This window comes from Balaenoptera borealis (genome assembly GCF_965194805.1).
Source record: "Balaenoptera borealis genome assembly, chromosome: 12".
Lineage (NCBI taxonomy): Eukaryota > Metazoa > Chordata > Mammalia > Artiodactyla > Balaenopteridae > Balaenoptera > Balaenoptera borealis.
In genome coordinates, this window is record NC_138869.1 from 6,857,285 (window position 1) to 6,875,596 (window position 18,312).

Here is an 18,312-nt window from a genome sequence, read left to right on the forward strand (position 1 = left end):
GACAGGCCCTGTGAGTGCTCTGGGTCAACAGTACTGGGGACAGGGTCGATTTTCAAGTCTAACTCACTCCTGTTATAGAGTTGGCTCAGAAAGGGCTGCAGAAATCTCCAAGGTTACCTAGAACACCAGTGGTTATTCTCCTCTTATCCCCATCCCCCAGATCCACTTGCTACAGCTTTCCACTCTGCTTTGTGTCCCCTAATGAAGCTGACCTCTGTGGACATCATCACCTGGGTTTCCTTGGCTAGGCTCCAAGTTGGCTTCAACCAATGGGAGGCACCAAAGGAAGATAGCCAATGGGACCTAGCCAATGGGAGGCACCAGTGGGAGACAGCCAATGGGAAGCATCAGTGGGCATCTGAGGGTGGGAGGAGAGAAAAGTTGGGGTATTTTCCCTACCAACCCCCAGTTTTGGCAGTGGCTGAATCTCTCTAAACGCTGCTCTTCTCAGAGGATCCTTGACTCATACCTGCAGCGCTCACTTCTTCCAGAAAACCACTCCTCCCCCACTCTCTTCAGGTTTAGGGGATGAAGGCTCCCCACTGTTGCCAGCCCAAGGACTGTACCATCCCCTGTTGATTCTCCTACACCCCCCCAAACACACACTTCAGATAAATCACCCCTTCATTAAACTGTTTTCAATAAACCACTGAGTGGGTCCTCTCTTTTCTGCTGAGGCCCTGCCTAGTACTTACAGTTTCACATTGTGGCAGGAATAAAATATACACTCCCCTTTTTCTGTTTCTTGAATACAAGCTCCTTCTGGCATCCATGCCTCTGCACTTGCAGTTTCCTTTGCTTGTTTAAAAAATCATCTCTTCATCAATAAACAAATAGCAAAACACATTTTACATACTTGGCAGTGCTTTGGCCCTGATTCAGGGTTTAACGAATACTAGCTAATATAATTGTTGTTATTGTTGCTGTGGTGTTAAATATGGACAAAATTGCCAAAGTACAGCAGTGGAATGGAAAGAGGGGTGCTTAGGTGAACTTAAAGGGCATGGTTTTAAAACCGTGTCAATTTAACTAGTATTAACTAATACTGAAATATTGGGTCTGTGCCAATTATTACTCACCTTTGGTACATTTCTACAGTTCATGTTGTCCTTTGTATGACTGTATTGTTCAAAAGAAGTGTTATGTTTTGGGGGCTGCTTATTCATTTTCAGTTGAAATATACTCCAAGACTTCGTGAAAGGGGGGAAATAATATAATTGTTCGATAATTCCGGGTCTCGTTTTGTCGCACTGACATTTAAAATAAGATATACATGGTTAAAAAGTGAAAAATAATAATCTCTTCCAAGGGGCCTTCCTAATCACTGTCTAAATCAGGGGCCCCGTTATTCTCACTCACCACCGCATCTTGTGCCTTTCACAACACTTCTCGACACTTTGTAATCATGATTATTTGTTTCCTGGGTAGGTTAAGATTTGTCTCTCCCCCTAACCTGTGAGCTTGACAAATCCTTTTAGATCTTGCCTGCTGGGTTCGCTGCTTTGTCCCAGTGTGGTGTGTTGGTGAGCAGATAGACCAGGATTCTGTAACAAAGAGGCCCCCAAACACTCAGCACGAATAACATAGTTTATTTCTCCCAGAAGTAATAGTGTGTGTAAGTGGTCCAGGCTGGCATGGAGGTTTGAAGGTGTTCTCAAGCCCCAGGGCTCCTCAGAACGCCTCTCTCCTCAGCCACACAGGATACAACTTAAAAAACCCTCTTCCCCAGAGCAATCCCACTCGTTTTGACCTCAGCTCCCCCATCCAGTCTGCCCCAGATCTTTGTTCTCTCAACAAGAGGTTCATCCATGTGACTTCCCAAACCACAGAGCAAGCTCCTGAGATGACGTCAGCCTCTCTCAATGACACAGGACCACTGTGTGCACTTTCTCCCTTGTTGTTATTAAATATTAACTTTTTCTTTCTGTGGCTATAGTTTATCTGTCCACATCCCTGACCTTTGGGCAAATTACTTCATCCTGTGCCCCAGTTTCCTCATCTGTAAAATGGGGATAACCATAGTTATAACTATGGATAACAATAGTTCCACTCCTAGGGGTGCTGTAAGGATCAAATGAGCATGAAGCTTCTAGAATTGAACCTAACACAAGCTATGTGCTATTTAAATAATAATTAGCATGATTATCTCTTTGGATTCTCTCAGCCTCCCCATGGGTGGAGGGGCAGGCATCACTTCATTTTCAGACACAGAAATGAAGGACCAGAGAGCCGAAGCCAGTTACCCAAGGCCACAGCGCTGGCAGGCAGGTGGCTGTCTGGGTTTAATCCAGACCTGAACCTCAGTTACCTCATGATAAAATTAGGGTGATGATGGTAACCCTCGTAGGATTAGGTTGTGAGAATCCAGGGTCATCATGCAATCAGGTGGTGGGCACATGGAGGGCACTGTTCAAACGTCTGTGCCCTTCCCCTTCATGGTGCCCCCTCACCTCCACCCCGGTCACACCGACACCCTCACGCAGCCGCCAGGGATCTCAGCTGCCCTGCTCCTGGCAGCCCTGGGGTCAGCTGCTTCTGTTTGGTGGGCGGGGCAGCTGGGCCGACAGAGAAGCCCATTGTCTCTGTCCTCTGGGGCTCTATTGTTGGGGCCTCCTCCCAGGATCCAGCCGCAAGACACTCTCAGCTGTCACCCGGCTCCTCTTGGCTTCCCGGTGCGGGGGAGGGGGGAGTGTGCAGATAAACAACTGTACCCTGAAGACTGGATCACCAGTCTGGTTCTACTGATAAGGTCACTGAGGCTCAGAGAGCCTAAAGAACTGTGTGGAGAGCGCTTGTCTCATGTCAGAGCCGCCAGATGGGGCTGGGCAGTGGGGGGGAGTGGGTGGCCTCAAGTCAGTGTGGTCATGCGTCCCATTAGGTCGGAGATGGCAGGGCCAGAACACACGGCCCCGACTCTCCCATTTTACTCGTGGAAACAGAGACCCCAGAGCCCGGACGCTTGCCCAAGGCCACACAGCGACTCCGCCTCGGAGTCCGCCGGGAAGCCCGGCGTCCCTAACACCCAGGAGGTCCAAGCCTTGGGACCGCGCAGAAAGGCCTGCCGGTCGGGGGCGGGTCATAGCCTGGCCCCTCCCCTGGGGTGGGGCGATGCCTCCCGTTCCAACTCTGGGACGAGCGGCCCTCCCCATAAGGGGCGCGGCTTCCGAGCCGGGCGAGATCTCACTGGGTGTTAGTCTGAGGAAGGGGGGACTTCGCGCTTGAAGGGCGTTGGGGGGCGTGGCCTCCCTCCCGCAGAGGCGCTCTGTGCGGGACTCCAGACCTCTGTGACGCAGGCGCGAGTGGGGCGGGGCGGAGCCGAGCCTTCGGAGCTCCGCCCCCAGTGGAGGCGGCCGAGGCCGGGGGCGTGTCCTGGGCGGGGCCGCGCCCCGGCCCGCCCGGTCGCGGAGTGGTGGCAGCGCTGGGAGGGCCCGGCCCCGGCATGTGAGTGCGGCGGTGGCGGGATTGGGGGCGCGGGATGGGGCGCCGGGCCAAGCCCCGGGGGTTCCTGGGAGTCCCGGTGGGCGGGAGCACCAGTGCGCGGGCGGCCGGGCGAGCCCGCCAGGTGCGGGCCCACGTATGGCGGGCGAGGGGCGCTCGGGCCTCTTCTGCCCAGGCCGGCCCCGCGTGCCGGACCAGCCCAGCGCCGCTAATCTGCGGCCCACGGGAAGGGCGCCGGCGCGGGGCGCCGTCCCGGCGGGGGCTCGCTACAAGCGCAGGTCTGACGTCTGCTCTCGGGCCCCACCAGCTAAGCGCAGGCCCCCGCAGTGGCAGCCGGGTTTCTGTTCCTTGTGCGGCAGCTGCGGAGGTGTGATGGGGGTCAGCTGCGCGGCGGGGCCCGAGGTGACCCCATTCCCGGCTCTGGGTTGGGTCGCAGCCTGCGTGAGCCCCGACCTGCTGTTTCTGGGAACTGTCACCTCGGCTCTCAGGGAAAGGGCGCTTTCTGTGCTCAGTTGTTAAATGCGTTATCTCATTCCTCTCAACAGCCACACATTTTACAGTTGAGGAAAGCGAGGCCTAAGGCCACAGAGCTGTTGATGTAATTGTTATCATGTGGAGGTGAGGTGCCGAGGCCTTACAGCCAGACACACCTGGGTTCACATCTGCTGTTCCACAGACCCGTGTGGCCTTGGGCTCACCTGGTTCCCTCCCCGAGTCTCCGGTGGGATGGTGGTGCCTACCCCCCAGGGCTGCTGTGTGGATTGGGTTGAATGGTTCAGGGAGCTCAGTAAGGAGCCGCTATTATTACTGTTGTTGCTGTTGGTAAGTGGCCCTTTTTCTGCCACCGAGGGAGCTGGTGGTACTGGGTCAGGGCTGTCTGCTCAATCCAAGCCTGCTGGCGCAGAAGGGGAAGCTGCTTCCCACAGTGAGGCTGTTCCTGTCTGTGCATGTCTGTCCCTGTGCCCATGGAAGGCCACACCCAACCCAGCTGTACCAGCATGTGCCGGAGTCACGCTGGCCCATCGTGTACTCGCCGCGCTACAACATAACCTTCCTGGGCCTGGAGAAGCTGCACCCCTTTGATGCAGGAAAATGGGGCAAAGTGATCAGCTTCCTAAAAGGTATGGAAGGCCCCACTCGGACCCTACGTCTGCTTTCTCCAGCCCACCTGCCACCACCTGCTGCTCTTTCCCTGACACAAGCTTCAGGCCCTCCCACCTCCAGTGTCAGCCCTGAGACAGCCTCCTACCCGTGCTGTCAAAAGGATCTCTCCAACACAGACTTCTAAGCATGATATGCCCCCATATCACACCTTCACTGGCTCCCCATCGCTGTGGACCTAAGTCCTGTCTCTGCCCCTGGAGACCCAGTAGAAGGGGAGCTGATGCTTGGAGGAATTCATTGTCCAGAGCCCACAAGCTCCGAGAGTCCGGGAAGTGGATAACCTTTGCTCCAACCTCACGGATTACAAATGAAGGAACTTGGGGCCCAGAGAGTTAGAAAATGTGCCCAAAGGCACACAGCTATTGAGTGGGAGAATGGGGCCTGGGCCTCAGAGCCCCAGGCTCGTCCGCTTCATGGCTCATCCCCTGAGCGGGGTGGTGCTCTGGGGAGCACGTTGTTTCAACTGTGGTTTGTAATCTAGGGGTCTGCTTCATGTGGAAAATTCAGGCATCACCGTAGGCTGGTGAAAAAAAATAATCTAGTTCCCTGTATTGTGGGTTCTTTAACTGAGGGAAGTAGGAAATATTACCTGAAATGTTACCTGGCATAGGATGAAGCATTGCATATCTTTAAATCGCACAATCCCTCTGATGACACCCTGGGGGAAGTTTCACTTTGGGGCTAGCCCGTCTTTAACACCTAAGCCCATCTCCCTTTTTAACAAATCTAGAGCGAGCCTCAGGCTCTGCACCTTGCAGAAAATAGAGTCAAATTAGAGATTAATAACACTGTTATTTGTTTTTGTATTTTTTGTTTTTATTTTTGGTTAACTTCTGTTTATGGCAAGTGATACTGTTTTTCCACTTGCAATAGTGACCAGAGTGCGTATTCAAAGAAAAATATTAAGTAGCAAAGAGTACAAGTGGTGTGCAGCCATGGCAAGAGCTCTGGTGAGGTGAGCGGAGGAGCCATCCTGCCTCTCCCCTGGCTGTTCTCATGCCTTCCTGGATGTGGTCCTTTACACTCTGCTTCCAGTGGTCCTGAGTCTTTCTGTCCATTGCCCCTTCTTGGGCTCCTGTGTCACCCAGTAGCGCAACATGAGGGTTCCTTGTCCCCCTCACTCTGAGCTGACCATTTTCCTGAGTTCCCTCTGAGGGTGTGGGTGGAAAGGAGCCAGGGCCACATGGTGAAGGGCCTTGGGTACCGCCAAGAAAAGAGCTGGTCCCTTGCCGGAAGGCAGTGGGGAGCCATGGAGTGTTCGGGGCGGGGGGGGATACCTGCTATATGTGGAGCTCTTTGTGAGAAATGTATGGAACTAGTTGGTTTCTACCAGGGTTGGTTTCTAAGAGTGACACATTAGCACAGGTCCCCTAGATTCTGACCTTGTCCTTCGATTTCTCTAGAACCAGAACATCATGGTCCTGTTGTCACTGTGCCCTAGAGCACCTCCTCCTCTCTGCCTTATTTCTTCTGTTGCAAAAGGGAGCAAGTCTTGTCTTGTGTATGTGTATGTGGTAATGAAATAACACGGTTTTTCCCAAACATCAGTCGTTTGCAAACCACTCTTGGGACCTTGCCATCGCCTCATACCACCTGTTCCATTATTTACTTCATAGTTTTTATTGACTTAGCCTTTGTTTTAAGAAACTTAAATAAGCCTATTTTAAAAGGAAACGTTATGTCATCTAAATGGAAAAAGCCAGTTTCATTTGCCATAAATAGAAGGTCATGGTAAAAAATAAATGCAATGAAAACAACAGTGTTATTTCAGCTCAGGCAGCTTACTGTTGCGGCGGACTGTGAAACTGATTGCTCCTTTTGGGGGGTTAAAAAAAGGGAGATGAGCAAGGGTCAGGCAGGTGTTAAAGAGAAGCCCCCCGTATACCAAACCCCCCATGATGTCATCCCAAGGTGGAGGGAGAATCGATCAGAAGAGCTTTTTCTCATCTTGAGAGTCAGCGTTTATGACCCGTGTGCCACTTGCCTCTAAAAGGTGTCCAGTCACACTTGAGCTCGCCTCCCGGCTGTCAGTGGCCCGGGAAACACGAGGCTCGCTGTGCACAATGTCCGATGTCCCCTGGCCTGAGGGCCTGGCCGCTGTCCCCAGTGGCCTGAGAGGTGGCCCGTTCTCAGACCGCCCACAAGCCAGCAGGGCCCACCTTGTCGTGGGGCAGGGCTGCCAGAGGTCAAGTCTGCAGCCTGTGGGAGGGGCTGGGGCTGGGCCTGGCCTGGAGGCGGCAGGGATGCATGGGGCCCGCTTTGTGGTTTCAGAAGAGAAGCTTCTATCAGACAGCATGCTGGTGGAGGCACGGGAGGCCTCGGACGAAGACCTGCTGGTGGTGCACACGAGACGCTATCTCAACGAGCTGAAGGTACAGGGCCTGGGGGCTGCCAGCCAGAAGGAGGGGCTGGAGGAGGGGGCCGCTCAGCCCGGGGATGCACAGCCTCAAGGGGCTCCATTCCTGTCCCTATGCGGGGGGAGCATGTGAGTCTGTGATCCCCGACAGGAGAGAAGTGTCCTAGAAAGGCAGAGCTAGGCTCCTCCAGGGGGTAGTGAGCTCCCCATCCTTGGGAGTATGAAAGGGATGGCCACTTGGTGGGGATTGAACCTTCATTGGGGTTTTGGGCTTCTGCATCAGTGACTTTCAGTCTGTGCTATGTGGACAGGCCTCAAAGACCCCTGCTGGGATAATGGGTAGGGGGGCCCCAGTCCCTTGTCCCCATTCAACCAAAGCTATTCCACTTTGGCCTATTTTTACCTTGGGCTAAAGTGTAAGATGCTGTTTCAAGGGCTTCTGCAGCTAAAGACGTGTTGGAAACTGTTGGGCTGAAAACGAGTTCTTACGCCCCAGGGCCCAGCAGGGAACATAAACAAGTGGTGGGTGGTGTTTGGGACAACTGGAGCTCCTGCCCTTCCCCAGCTGGTGGCTGCCGCCCAGCCTCCACCGTGGGCCCAGCTTTCAAGCAGAAGCCAGAAGTCCAGATCATTAAGTGACAGTTCCTGATTTCTTAATGTAGCAACCCACTGGAAGATTTTTGAATCCCACCTGCAGACCACCTGGGGTCTGCCCGTGGTGACCCACTTCTAGAGGAGCTGCTTGGCTCCTGTCAGTGTGGTTCTGAGGCTAGAGGCGTTCAGTCCGTCCCCTGTGTGGGAGAAGAAGGCAGACTGGGCTCGGGGTGGCATCAGAACCTGGTGCGTCAGGGATGCCACAGGTTCTCTGTCCCCAAGGGCGTGGAGTCCTGACCCCTGACCGCTAGGCTTCCCAGCAGGACTCATCTTAGACTCAGAGCTAGAGTGGGCGCCAGAGGTCCCCAGGCTCCTCCCTCACAGGTGGAAACACCTAGGCCCAGAAAGAGGCCACACCTACTCAAGGTCACCTGGGAAGTCCAGCAGGCCCGGGGGAGACCCCAGGCAGGGCATCCGGTCAGGTCTTCTGGGTTCCTGGCCACGGCAGCTGCCCCCCGTCCTCCTCCACGCCGGCCCGAGCTGTGAGAATACTAGATGGATCCGTGACAGTGTGAGCTCATGAAAGATTACCAGGAAGAGGTTGAAACCTGGCTCCCGGGAGAGCGAGGTGTGCGAGGCCTTGGCACGAAGCCCAGCACTTGGCTGCTCTGGTTTCCCAGAGCCCGGACATGCGTGGTCACAGCCCACAGCCCAGCAGCTGGGTCAGGAGGACATGCCTGCCAGAGTCCAGAGGGTGAGGGTGGGGGCAGGGAGAGACCAGAACAGAGTGGCGCCAGGCTGGAGCCAGTGCCAGGATAACGCTGGGGATGGGGGATGGGCTCCGGGGCTCTATCTGTTGGAAGGGCTTTTCAGGGAACGGTGTGGGACTGACTGCATGCCTGGCCTTGGGACCCCAGAAGCCTGAAGGCAGCTTACTATGTGATAAGCAATAATGCAAACACGTAGAGCCCCAAATAGAAAATTAAGGTCAAGGACAGGAGGAGATTCCAGATATGCCAACATAACCAAGATGCTATGGTTGTGCCATGTATTTGGAGCTCCCTGGCAGCCAGAGCAAAAGGAGAAACATGATGATATCCTCATGACCTACTAAGGTGAAGTATTCAGTCATGCAGCACATCTATATCGAATACTGACTGTGTACTGGGTGCAAAAAAAAAAAAAAAGAATAAGCAAGGTTCCCTGCTCCCATGGATTTGTATTTCATTTTAGAAGACTGAAAATAAAGAAGTAACCGTTTCAGAGAGCACCAAGGGCTATGAAGGGAAAAAAAGAGGGTAATTAGGCAGAGGTATGCTCATTTAGCTTGAGCAGTCAGGGAGGGCCTCACAGAGGAGGTGAGGTGTGAGCAGAGATCAAAGAATGAGGAGTAGGTGATACTCATGTGGGGTCTTAAAAGAAGAATGTTGCAGTCTCAGGCCTGGAGCGGGAGGGGGCTTGGCCTCCCGAAGGGGAGAGGGTTGCTTGAGTGGCCGGGTTGAAGGGAATGAAACGCTGAGGTTGCACGTGATGTGGTCAGGGAGGCCAGCAGCCCTGGTCCACAGGCCCTGCAGGCCTCAGGAGGAGTTTGGATTTTGTTCCAGGTGCCACAGGAGACTGATGTGGGGTCATGTGCCCCAGACGCTCAGGTGAGACCCATGCATGTTCCAGGCATTGTCTGGTGTCTAGGGGCTGCTCTCGGGAACAGCCCCCTGGCCCCCAATGTCCACGACGTTTCTTTCCTCTTTTCTCTGCTGCAGGACCCCCAGGGCTGCTTCTCAGCGGTCCTGTGTGTGCCCCGCCCGTACTGCCCCATACCCGTGTTCCGGGCTCATGCCTGGCCCTGCACTGGTGTGGCCTTCAATGCTTAATACACCGGACATTGAAGGAGGTGCAGTGGCCTGATGTTTGCCAGATGACATCCATTCAGGGAAACAAGTGTTTATTGAGCGCCTGCTGTGTGCAAGGCCCAGAGTCGGCCCCACTGAGGGTGGGGTTTGGGTCGGGCCAGGGCCAGGCTCCTGCCTTGTGCTGACCCTGTGACAGTTTGCTGTGGGGCGCCGGGTGGTGGGACGCAGACCCGACATGTAGTCCCTGTGTACCCTGCGCTGGGCAGTGCTCGGGACACCTTTATGTAGCGAGTGGTTAGAGCACCAGGCTCTGCTCTGGGTGCAGAGTGACGGCAGAACAGAAGAGACTGAATCCCTCTCTTGATGGGACGGAGTTGGTGTGTTAAAAGGCGCTCAGTGCCTTGCGGAAAGGGCAGAGGGAAAGGGGGTGGGGAGGACCGCCCTTCAAAACAGGAGGCCGGAGGTCTCACTGCCATGTGACCGTGGACTGAGGGCCCCGAGGGAGTGGGCTCGGTGGGCATCTGGGGGTAGGGCATTCCGAGCAGAAGTATCAGCGAGTGCAAAGGCCCTGAGGCAGGAGTGTCTCCAGTGTGTTCCAGTAGCAGCGAGGAAGAAGCGACTGGATCGGAGGGATGGGAGGGAGACGGTAAGAGGTGGGGTCAGAAAATGATCGGGGCCAGACCACGGAGGGCCTGTGGTCGCTGTGGCTTTGCTCTGAAGGAGGTGGGAGCCCAGGAGTGTTTCAAGGAGTGGGACGTGATCTGACCTAGGTTTTAACAGGATTGCTTGGCAGCTGTGATGGGAATGGTTGAGACCAGTCTGTCAGAACAAAAGCAGGGAGCCTGGGAGGGAGCAGGTGGTGGCAATGATCCTGATGAGAGAGCCCGGCCTCTCAGATGAGGCTGGAAGCAGCTGTGGCCTGGGGGGGACGTGGCAGAACTTGGGGTTTGTTATGAAGTTGGAACAATAGGATTTTCTTTTGTTCAGATTGGGTGTGGGGTCTGCAAGCCAAGGAAGCCAAGGATGTCCCAGAAATTGTGGCTGGAGCCCCAGGGAGTCTGGGCACAACTTGGGTCTCGTTGTTGCCCTCACGGCGCCTGGCGTCTGTGGGAGAAGAGGCACAGGCCCCGGTGTGTGCCACAGAGCACCTGGGGGGCGAGCCTCAGAGAGTCCCAGGGAAATGGGACGCCCGGGGTTACAGGATCAGCTTCTCCATTTCTGCAGAGAAAAAAAAAAGGCCATTGGGATTTTGGCAGGGATTGTGCATCTGTAGATGAATTAGGAGAGAACTGACATCTTCACAATGTTAGGTCTTCCAGCCCATGAACACAAGATGTCTTTCCACTTATTTAGATCTTCTTTAAGTTCTTTCAGTGGCGTTTTGTAGTTTTCCGTGTATGAGTCTTATACCTGCTTGGTAACTTTATTCTTTTTGAAGATGTAAATGAAATTGCTTTCTTAATTTCTGTCTGGGGCTATGGCTTCCTTTTCTTTCATTCTCTGTCCCCTGCTGGCTTGCTGAGGGTGGGAGCGGGGCAGCGACTCGGTGTTTTCCTTCAGGGTCTCGTTGCTCACTTACTCGTAGCGAATAGTGGTTCCCTGCCTCACATGTGCCGGACCGGTGCTGGGTGATGGGCTTGGTGGGACAGACGGGTGGAGCTGGCCATCTTCCCCTCTCTGGGTCTGCCCCCTACCACACATGCATACACATGAATGCATATGCGTATGCACACCTATGCACGCATGCGTGAACGAACGAACACACACACACACACACACACACACACACACACACACACACACACACACACACACACACACACACACACACACACACACACACACACACACACGTCTTGCATCTGTCCAGCCAGACCATGTTCTCCCTCTCCCCAGCAAGGCTGTCCCATTGCATATCAGCGCCTCCCCGCTAGGCTGCTATGTGTCCATGAGGCCAGGAGTAGTGCCATCTTGGGACCTGCAGCCTAGCACGCGCTTAGTAAATATCTACCAAGTGCCGGGGCCCCTCCAGGGCTCTGCTTGGGGTCAGTGGAGAGCAGGGTCTGGACCTCGGGCGTTCCCAGGCAGGCAGGAGATGGGCTAGGAACGGGGTGCATGGATGCTTGCCCGGGGCTCGGGAGGTTATAGGGAAGGCTGTGTCCTTATCTTGGTGCAGACGCCTTCTGGGTGCCCCAGACCCTCCTGCCTCAGCAGTGGAGGATGAGGACATCCAGCCCCATTTGAAGGGATGACTGATTCCCAGTGGCTGGAGAGGCTGCGCTGTGCCTGGGGAGCAGGAGCCCTGGGCGTCCAGTCCTGGCTCTGTCAGTGACTCCCTGTGACCCTGGAAAGAACGATCCTCCCCCCAGCCCCCCGCCTCTCCGGGGCCTCGGTGCCCCTCTGTGCAGTGGGCGGGCTGGGCCAGTTCTGGGCGGGCTCCGTGGTGACCTGGAGTCCCCTGCAGCTCTCCTTCTGGGCACAAGAGGGCAGCCGAGGGCCTTGGAGCCCGAGGACCGAGGGCTGACTTAGCTTTAGGGAGAGTGCGGTTGAGAGCATCTCTGTACTGAGCCCAAAGCTCAGCCACGGTGGGAGCTCCCATTTCTCACCCAAGGAGCTGCGCTCGCCCGGAGTCCCCCCACCCGCCACCCCGAAGCTGGCCCAGGGGGGATCTGCTTCCCCGCTGCTGCCTCTGGGCTCACCGTGCAGAGGGAGGCCAATGGCCCGCATCTCTTTCCACAGTGGTCCTTTGCTGTCGCAACCATCACAGAAATCCCCCCTGTCATCTTCCTGCCCAACTTCCTGGTACAGAGGAAGGTGCTGAAGCCCCTCCGGACCCAGACGGGAGGAACCATAATGGTAGGTGGGGAGCTGGCGGGGGGAGCAGCGGCTGGGCTGGGCCCTCCACCCCAGGCTCCTTCCCACCCTGGGTCTTTGCCCACCCTGGGCTCTCCGTCTAGAATGCCTTGTGCTGCTGAGTAGTTGAGCAAAATCCTAAATATTCCTCAAGGCAGCAACAAGAACTCTTCTTCCAAAGCCTCTCCTGTCTAGCTGGGACATTCGAATTCACGGTTCTGCCCCCAAGACCACCTGTTAGAGTTACCGTATTTGCTGGCGTATAACATGTATCCTCACCCCCTGGAGAGTATGTCCTAAAACTGTGACTCCGAGCTACTCAAATTTCAGATGGAAACAAACCCCTATGACGTCAGCGATGGATCGTGCCCCTCCCCCCCATCGTGGGTGTGACAATCACAAACACTTGCAGCAAAACTGGGTTTCACATTCTGTGTGTAGTTTTCTCTAAAATTAGCCACAGACTGCTGAGTTGATTGGAGGTAGAGGAGCTGAAATGATTTAAATGTACAATGATCTAACCCAGACATGGATCAATACCTGTTGACCCCTATAGTTTTCTTTTTAGCTTTGCAAATTTGTGCATTTTGAAAGTTTATTAGAATATTACTGCCCACCCCAAAATTATGATTTCCTACAGGATTTCAGTATTAAGGCGACAGTATTTCCAGGACCAAAAATTTGTCCATTTTCCCTTCAAAAGCTGCCTGAGAATCCTTGTCAGCTCACGTTCCATCCTAAGAACTGAACTTTGATTTCCTCCAGTTTCCTCAGCAAATTGCACAGGGGCTTACGCACTGCATGTCTCATAAGCCAGCCACTTCGGGGTTTGCTGGGGGTGGGTGGGTGCTTCCTGTATCCCACCTCCCAGCTCATCCCCACCTTGGAGCTGGCTGGAAATGGTGTTTATGGGGTGAGTGATTCAATGAATATGTAAGTGAGGGAACTGGCCGCCCGCACCCCTCATCCTGTGCTTGTTTCCAAAGGCGGGGAAGCTGGCCATGGAGCGAGGCTGGGCCATCAACGTAGGTGAGTGCCCCGTGGCCTGGCCTGGGTCCTGGGGGCAGCAGCTCTGGTGCCACTGTGGACAGGGGTAGCCATGTGGCAAAGCTGCCTCCTGACCCGGGGATGGTGACGTGCCCAGGCGGGGTCAGCTGGCTTAGGCAGCCTGGAGTCCGGAGCCGTCCCTGGGAGCTGAGCGGGGAGGGGGCACCGGGAGGAAGGTGGGAGGGGGGTGTCTGGGCCTTGAGCCTGGCCCTGGCAACACCTCGGCTGTCCTCGCAGGCGGCGGCTTCCACCACTGCTCCAGCGACCGGGGCGGGGGCTTCTGCGCCTACGCAGACATCACGCTCGCCATCAAGGTGTGCCTGAGAGCATGTTGGGGGGTCGCCTCCGAGAGCCTCCCTAGAATCCCCCAATCTGGTGTGCTCACCCCGCATTGTAGAGAAGGGAGCTGAGGCCCGGAAGGTGCGGGAGCTCGCCCGGGTCCCTCAGCCGGGCTGGGACCCAAACCCAGATCTGACACTTGCTTTTTCGTGTTGCCTGAGATGGTCCAGAGGTGACAGCCTTCAGCAGTGGCAGGGGACCGGAGGGGAACAACTTCCATGTCAATATTAAATTATGAGAAGAGTGAGGCCGAGATAGAAATAATGACCCTGATGGTGGTGACAACGGCTGGCATTTACCGCGGGCCCAGCCCTGTGGCCGCCTCCGTCCTCCAGGGCTCGCCCCTGCATCCTCACGTTTTACAGATGAGGAGACGGGGAAACGGGCCCAGAGGGGCGAGGGCACAGCCTGAAGGGGCAGAGCCGGCAGCGGTCTCCACCTCTGTCAGACCGCAGCGCTGCCTCAGCACCCGCGCCTAGCCTCATGCTGGGGGTCGCCATGGGCCCCGTGGCTCCTGTCCCCACGGGGACTAATGGGGAGGAGGGACAAGTCAGCACACCCTGGTCATTCGGAGAGGGGGACGCAAGGAGACCTTCTTGGAGGGTGGGGGAGGGGAAGGAGGGCTTCTCAGAGGAGGAGGCTTTAGGGCTGGGCCTTGTAGGAAGGCAGAGATGGCAGAATGAAGTTCCAGGCACAGCCTTGCGGGGGTTCCCCGCTCTGCACCGCACGCATTTCCCCGGGAATCCTGAGCTGTCGCTGAGGGCCAGCCCTCTTAACGTCCTCCCCTCTGGCCCTTCAGGGCACAGCACGGGCCCCTCCAGGGAGCCTTCCCTGAATACGCACACAGGCTTCTCCGGGGCCACACAGCTCCCCAGGGCTCTGCCCGGTGGCCTGTTCTCCCATCAGCATGTACAGGCTTCGGCCCACCCCCTCGCTAACTGGGAGCCCCTGCAGGGCTGTGTCCTCTGGCCTGTGTGGTCCTTACCTCTCCCCTCTCCCGCCCTGGGCAGTTTCTGTTTGAGCGAGTGGAGGGTGTCTCCAGAGCCACCATCGTTGATCTCGATGCCCATCAGGTGAGTGCCTGGTGGGGCCTGGGGTCCCACAGGCCCGCCCCCCAGGCCACCTCCCTGCACCCCCCAGCTGCCTCTGATGCACAACACCGTGCTGTGGGCTCCCCTCCCCCAGGAACATCCCCCGAGCCCCAGGCTGGGCCTCTGCCGCCCGCACCCAGGCACGTGGGGTGTTTCCTGGGGTGTGGTTGGGGGTGCCTTGCCCGGGGCATCTGCCTGTGAGTGGCTTCCATGTGTTCCCCACAGGGCAACGGGCACGAGCGGGACTTCATGGGCGACAAGCGCGTGTACATCATGGACGTCTACAACCGCCACATCTACCCCGGGGACCGCTTTGCCAAGCGTAAGCTGCCCTGTCCCTCAGCCCCAGGGCCTCTTGCTTGGATGGGGCTCTCTCCGGGGCATTTCCTACATGCTGGGGACTGCAGAGGTCCCTTCATTTATTTATCCTCAGCATCCCTGTGAGGGGGAGACTGACGAGGAAACGGAGACCTAAAAAGGTCACTTGACCCACCCAAGACCACATAAACCTGGCCAATAAACACTGTGAGTCCTTCTATTGGGGTAACCACCAGAAGACTAAAGTAGACTTTTCTCCTAGGTATGCAGCTGTCTGGTCAAAAACAGGGAAGGCCAAAAAAGAAAAAAGAAGGAAAGATATATAAATAGAAAATATAAAATAAGACGGCAGAAATCAGTTCAAATATAATAGTTACTAAGTAAATGCAGGTGGATTAAACTCATTAATTAAAAGGCAGAGACTCTCAGATGAGCTTTGGAAACACAGGGACCTGCCCACCCTGTGGGGAGGGGACATTTATGCAGTAAGTGCCGGCGGGTCTGCTGTGGGTACATCAGCCACTTTGCGGCCCCAGGGACCCGTTTCTGAGCTGAATGTCAGATGTTCTGGATTTGGACCTGAGGGCACATGGGGTGTCCGTGCATCCAGGCAAGGGCTTACGGAGACAGTGGGCTCAGACACCCGACATGGGTCCCTGAATCCCCAGGGCAGTGTTTCATCTGTGATCCCCCTTCTTTCCTTTGGGTCCCCCTTGCAGCTCGTGTGCTCTTTTTAGCTTAGCTTTGGGTGAATGAGAGGTCGAGCACTGGGGAGTCAGATGTGGAAATGGGCCGTCCTCACCCTCCCCAGCCTCAGGTTCCCGTCTCTGCACATTGGGGCTATTGCTGTCTCCCTCGCAGAGGCCATCAGGCGGAAGGTGGAGCTGGAGTGGGGCACGGAAGATGATGAGTACCTGAGGAGGGTGGAGAGGAACCTGGAGAAAGCCCTCCAGGAGCATCAGCCCGACGTGGTGGTGTACAACGCAGGCACTGACGTCCTTGAGGGGGACCGCCTCGGGGGGCTGTCCATCAGTCCGCAGGTACCTCCTGACCCTGGGGCAGGGGAGGGTCCAGGGACACAGCAGCGGCAGGGAAGGTGGGCAGCACTGGTGCTTCTCTTGAAGCCAGAGGAGAAGGGCAAAAGCAGCAGCAGTCTGGAACAGGGTTAGACCTGCAGCAGGACTTTCCGGTACCCTGAGGATCTGGGCCTGCCTGAGCCAGCCTTCCCCATCCCCCACACCAGGGTGTCGTGAAGCGGGATGAGCTGGTGTTCCGGATGGTCCGAGGCCACCAGGTGCCCATCCTCATGGTGACCTCGGGCGGGTACCAGAAGCGTACAGCCCGCATCATTGCCGACTCCATCCTTAATTTGTATGGCCAGGGGCTCATCGGGCCCCAGTCAGCCAACGTCTCAGCACAGAACTCTGACACACCCCTGCTGCCCCTGGAGGTGCCCTGACCACACTGCCCTCTGAGTGGCTCCCTGCCTGCCGCCCACCCGCCCGCCAGCCCACCTGCCCCTCAGTGCTTCTCCTTTTCCAAATGAGGGGGGGGGGACCTCGCGCGCAGCTGCACTCTCCCCACTGGGTGTCGCGGTCTCCGGGCCCTTCTGTGGGTGGGGGCAGAGGGCAGGGCGTGAGTCCCAGCAAGACCCACACGGTCACGGTCATGGCCTGTCCAGGCCCTGAGGAGGCGGCAGTTCTCCCAGGAGGGAGGAGGGCAGTTGAAGCTCCCAGGTGCAGGGCGGGCCCCCAGGGGTGTGGTGTTCTGGTTTTCAAAACAGTGTGACCGTTTCAGACCAAGGAAGCTTCCATCTCTTCCACAGTTGGGCCCCCTCCCTCCTCTTCTGCACCCTCTCTTCCTCCCTTCAGGGGTGGGAGACCTGAGAGGGGGCTGGAGCCAGGCCTCTGGGGTCCCTGGATTCCCAGCCAGCAGGCAGGGGCCCTGGTCCTGGATGTGAGGGGGCGGCAGGGAAGGGGATGCAGGTGGGTTTTCCCATCTGGCTTCTCCTTCAATGAAGCGAGGGCTGGACCTGCTGTCCCAGAGCCCCTCCCTGGTGGGGAGGGGAGGGGAGGCCTGAGGAGCCCCAGACCCCTGCTTCAGCAGCATCTTGCCCATCCAGGGAGAGCGCCGGCTTTGGGGGAAAGAACGCTTGGCTCAGGGACAGGCCTTAGCTCTGAAGGCTTGAGGGACAGAGGAAGATGAGGCCTGGACCAGGTAATTGGGGAGGGACAGGTGGCCAAGCTGGGTCCCGCAGGCCCCGAGGCCCAGGTGGGGACTGAGGCGCTGGCGAGGCCAGGCTGGCGTTGCTGGAGGGGAGCAGAGGGTCTCCATCCTGGCCTGCAGGTTGTACGGGTAGGGGGCTGGGGCGGGGCCCCGGCGGGGGCTGCAGCCTCCACTGGGCTCATCCAAAATGCCAGGCCCTGACCTTGTTGTCAGCTCTACTCTGAAGGGGATGCTCGGGACCCCCCAGGAAGCTGGGGGTTGGGGGGAGCGTCCACTGCTCCATTGCCTGGGTGTGTTCTTAGTGGTCAAAGCGGGTGGGGAGGGAAAGAGGGCCGTCCCTGATCAACCCCCCCACGGGACTTGTGCTCATTGCCATCTGGGGGTCTCCTGAATTCTCCCACCTTCTCCCTCACACCCCCCTTGCCGCTCCCTCTGCTGGAAGGGGCGGGGCAGGAAGGGTTCCAAGATCACCAAGTGTCAAAGACGCTGAACTCCCGGACCAGACCCGAGGCACTAATTATGGCTTGGACGCCCCACCCGCCCCGCCCTGTCCCTGCCCCGCCCCTGCCCTTGGTCTCTGCATCGGACTCGAGGCACCTAACTCCCCTTCACCTCCGACATGGCCTGCAGCCTTGCGGGGCAGGTGGCGACGGGCTTGTCCCCACGGAGCCTCTGCTCCAGAGAACCATAAAGGCTCTTTTGATCCGACCTGGCTGCCGTGTGGTTTTTTTTATTTTAATTAATTAATTAATTTTATTTTTGGCTGCGTTGGGTCTTCGTTGCTGCGTGTGGGCTTTCTCTACTTGCGGCGAGCGGGGGCTACTCTTCATTGCGGTGCACGGGCTTCTCATTGCGGTGGCTTCTCTTGTTGCGGAGCACGGGCTGTAGACGTGCGGGCTTCAGTAGTTGTGGCACGCGGGCTTCGGTAGTTGTGGCTCTCAGGCTCTAGAACGCAGGCTCAGTAGTTGTGACGCACGGGCTTAGTTGCTCCGCGGCATGTGGGATCTTCCCAGACCAGGGCTCGAACCCGTGTCCC

At 56.8% G+C, this 18,312-nt stretch overlaps 1 protein-coding gene across 6 annotated transcripts; it reads left to right on the forward strand.

Moving 5' to 3' along the window:
- The first annotated feature begins 3,320 nt into the window (after positions 1-3,320).
- Positions 3,321-17,984, forward strand: HDAC11 (histone deacetylase 11). Of its 6 annotated transcripts, none has more exons than XM_082345287.1 (11): positions 3,321-3,441; positions 4,411-4,559; positions 6,874-6,974; positions 12,142-12,258; positions 13,242-13,284; positions 13,540-13,616; positions 14,652-14,714; positions 14,958-15,054; positions 15,912-16,090; positions 16,294-16,500; positions 17,173-17,984. In XM_082345287.1, coding segments are annotated over exons 1-11 (1,101 nt in total). In that variant the 5' UTR covers positions 3,321-3,439; the 3' UTR covers positions 17,239-17,984. The 6 variants fall into 6 exon arrangements, with proteins under 6 accessions (XP_082201413.1, XP_082201416.1, XP_082201414.1 ...); XM_082345290.1 differs by having other exon boundaries at positions 16,294-16,344; XM_082345288.1 differs by having other exon boundaries at positions 16,294-17,984.
- Positions 17,985-18,312: the final 328 nt, after the last annotated feature.